This window comes from Zingiber officinale, chromosome 7B (genome assembly GCF_018446385.1).
Source record: "Zingiber officinale cultivar Zhangliang chromosome 7B, Zo_v1.1, whole genome shotgun sequence".
In the NCBI taxonomy this organism is placed as follows: domain Eukaryota; kingdom Viridiplantae; phylum Streptophyta; class Magnoliopsida; order Zingiberales; family Zingiberaceae; genus Zingiber; species Zingiber officinale.
In genome coordinates, this window is record NC_055999.1 from 84,333,363 (window position 1) to 84,336,334 (window position 2,972).

The 2,972-nt window shown below is 47.2% G+C and overlaps 1 protein-coding gene across 1 annotated transcript; it reads right to left on the reverse strand.

Annotated features, from left to right (window-relative positions):
* Positions 1 to 880: 880 nt before the first annotated feature.
* LOC122004495 lies at positions 881 to 1,309 on the reverse strand. Its single transcript, XM_042559372.1, has one exon. It carries the CDS (start codon positions 1,307 to 1,309, stop codon positions 881 to 883), a length of 429 nt encoding a protein of 142 aa, XP_042415306.1.
* Positions 1,310 to 2,972: the final 1,663 nt, after the last annotated feature.

Consider the following 2,972-nt stretch of genomic DNA (forward strand, 5'->3'; position numbering starts at 1 on the left):
GAAGTGTCTTTGTAATTCTGCCGCTCGGTCGGAAAACTTTATTTTGAATGGAATTTTGCTTTTTGCTCTGTTAGCTTGTTTTCCCTGGTCGGCGCAAACCGTGTGGCTCGAGTGGGTGCTTTGCTAGTGGGTCATTGTTTCCTTCCTTTGGGATTTATGGTCCCCGCTTGACGGTCTTCAGGCCGGGGGGGGGGGGTTTATAGTCGCCGGTTTGACTCTAGAGTTTAACATCACCGCTCAACGGTCTCCAGGCCGGGGGATTAATAGTCGCTGGTTCGACTCTAGAGTTTAACGTCGCCGCTCGACGGTATTCAGGCCGGGGGGTCTATAGTCGCCGGTTCGACTCTAGAGTTTAACGTCGCCACTCGACAGTCTTCAGGCCGGGGGGTTTATAGTCGCCGGTTCGACTCTAGAGTTTAACGTCTCTGCTCGACAGTCTTCAGGCCGGGGGGGGGGGTTTATAGTCGCCGGTTCGACTCTAGAGTTTAACATCGCCGCTCGACAGTCTTCAGGTCGGGGGGTTTATAGTCGCTGGTTCGACTCTAGAGTTTAACGCTACCGCTCGATGGTTTGATGGAGAGTAGCCGTTCGATGCGAACTTGTTATACCCTTGTGTTTCATGATTTCATTCCTGCAGTCAAAGGGTACCGAAGAACGGAAATACACATAACTGATTACATTGGCGCACCTTTCACCCAGCTCGGTATGGCTGGAGATGGTTAGCGCTCCATGGTCATTCTATCTGTCGTCCGTCCTCATCTTCAAGGTAATAAGCGCCCGATCGGAGCTTCTTGATGATCTTGAAGGGCCTTGTCCAGGGAGCCTCCAGCTTGCTTACGTCATCGACCGACCTCACCTTCTTCCATACTAGGTCGCCAACCTAGAATGCTCTGGGAACTACTCGCCTGTTGTAATTCTGCCTCATCCTTTGCCGGTACGCCAATAACCGGAAGGCTGCTTTGGCTCGCGCCTCGTCTATCAAGTCCAGCTCTAGTTGCCTCCACTCGACATTATCCGTGTTGTACTGTTGCACCCGATTGGATTCGATTTCGACCTCCACAGGAACGATAGCCTCCCCTCCGTACACCAAATGGAAAGGAGTGACCCCCGTTCCCTCCTTGGGGGTCGTGTGGATCGCCCATAATATACCTGGGAGCTCGTCCACCGAGCTGCCTCTGACATGGTCGAGCCGAACTCGAAGAATCCGAAGAATCTCCCGATTAGCGACTTCAGCTTGTCCGTTGCTTTGCGGGTAAGCCACGGAGGTGAAGTGCTGCTGCAATGAATGTAGTGGCCTCCGGTCAGCCATCCTGGATCTGCACCTCCTCCTTCTCTTCATAAACTAAGGTGGGAAGCTTTTCGGATATGGTGTTTACCTCAAGGCGCGACGCTTTCCGAGCGGACTTCGATTCAGCTCGAATCATTTCTACATAACATCGCGGGGCGGCCAGCTGATCTCCGCGGACTTCTCCCACCTTGTCCTCCATGGGGAATTTGATTTTCTGACAGAAAGTCGAGACGACCTCCCGGAACTCGTTGAGAGCCGGTCATCCCAGTATCACGTTGTAGGCGGAGGGGGCATCGACCACGATGAAGTTAGTGGTATGCATCCTTCGAAGTGGCTCCTCTCCTAGCGAGATGGCCAAACTGGTTTGCCCGACCGGCAGAACCTCATTGCCAGTAAATCCATATAGCGGGGTTGTCATGGGCAGCAGTTCGGCCCGGTCGATTTGAAGTTGATCGAACGCCTTTTTGAAAATAATATTGACCGAGCTACCTGTATCAATGAATATGTGATGAATAGTATAATTTGCTATTACCGCTCGGATGATGAGTGCGTCTCGGGGCCCTGTGCCCGCTCTCGACTGCAGCCTACTGCATGGATCCTTAGCTGCCGAGCGTGTGACTTTCTGGCCCGGTTTGAGTCACTGCCTGTTGGTCCACCAGCAATGATGTTGATCTCACCCCGAGCAGTGTTGCTCCTGTTTTCTTCCTCCCGAGCGGACGGTCTCATTCGCTCCTGCGAGACTCAAGGATTGACCCTCGGTTGTGTTAGGATGTATACTAAAAGCCTAGCTTTTGGTATAAATATTTATCTAAAAATAAGAATCACATTGGTCATATATCTACATTTATGATAAATGTAGTTGTTCAATTAATTTATAGTATAGATAACATGGTGTGTGGTGTCACACACAGAGGATCATGTTATCAGTACCTTATTAATTATAAACAGTAGCTCACGATCAAAATAGAAAGGAACAAACCATTGGAAGATCGTAGTGTAATTAGGTATTAGTTTGTCTTAACTATATAATTACACTAGTACACTTAGAGTGTATTGAGTAGGACCATTAGAGGTCGTCTCTTTTATACTGACTTTATAAAGGGACAAAGACCTCAGTTATTATGGAAGTGTATGCTCTTAATCCTAATATAATAACAAGCACATATATTTGATATTTATTTCTTTAATTTATCAATGGGTGAGATTTAGTTCGATAAATCAGTAAGCCCGATAAGTTGGGAAATGATATCACTTATAGTGTGTGTTGTTGATTATAAAAGGAAACTGTGTCCTAGTAATCTAGGTTGATAATGTCCCCAAGAGGAGCTCATAAGGATTGTTATGTTAAACCCTGCAGGTGGACTTACTCCGACATGACGATGAGGTTGAGTGGTACTACTCTTGGACTAAGATATTAATTAAGTGACTTGTCAGTAACTCATTTAATTAGTGGACATTCGACATCTTAAACACAGGGAGACTGACACACTCATAATAAGAAGGAGCCCAAAATGTAATTTGGGATTGGTGCGGTAGTTCAATAATAGTTCTTTAGTGGAATGAATTATTATTGATGAAATTAAGTTGTGTGTTCGGGGCGAACACGGGAAGCTTAATTTCATCGGGAGACCAAAACCAATTCCTCCTCTCGGTCCCTATCATAGCCTCTTGTATATAGAGATTT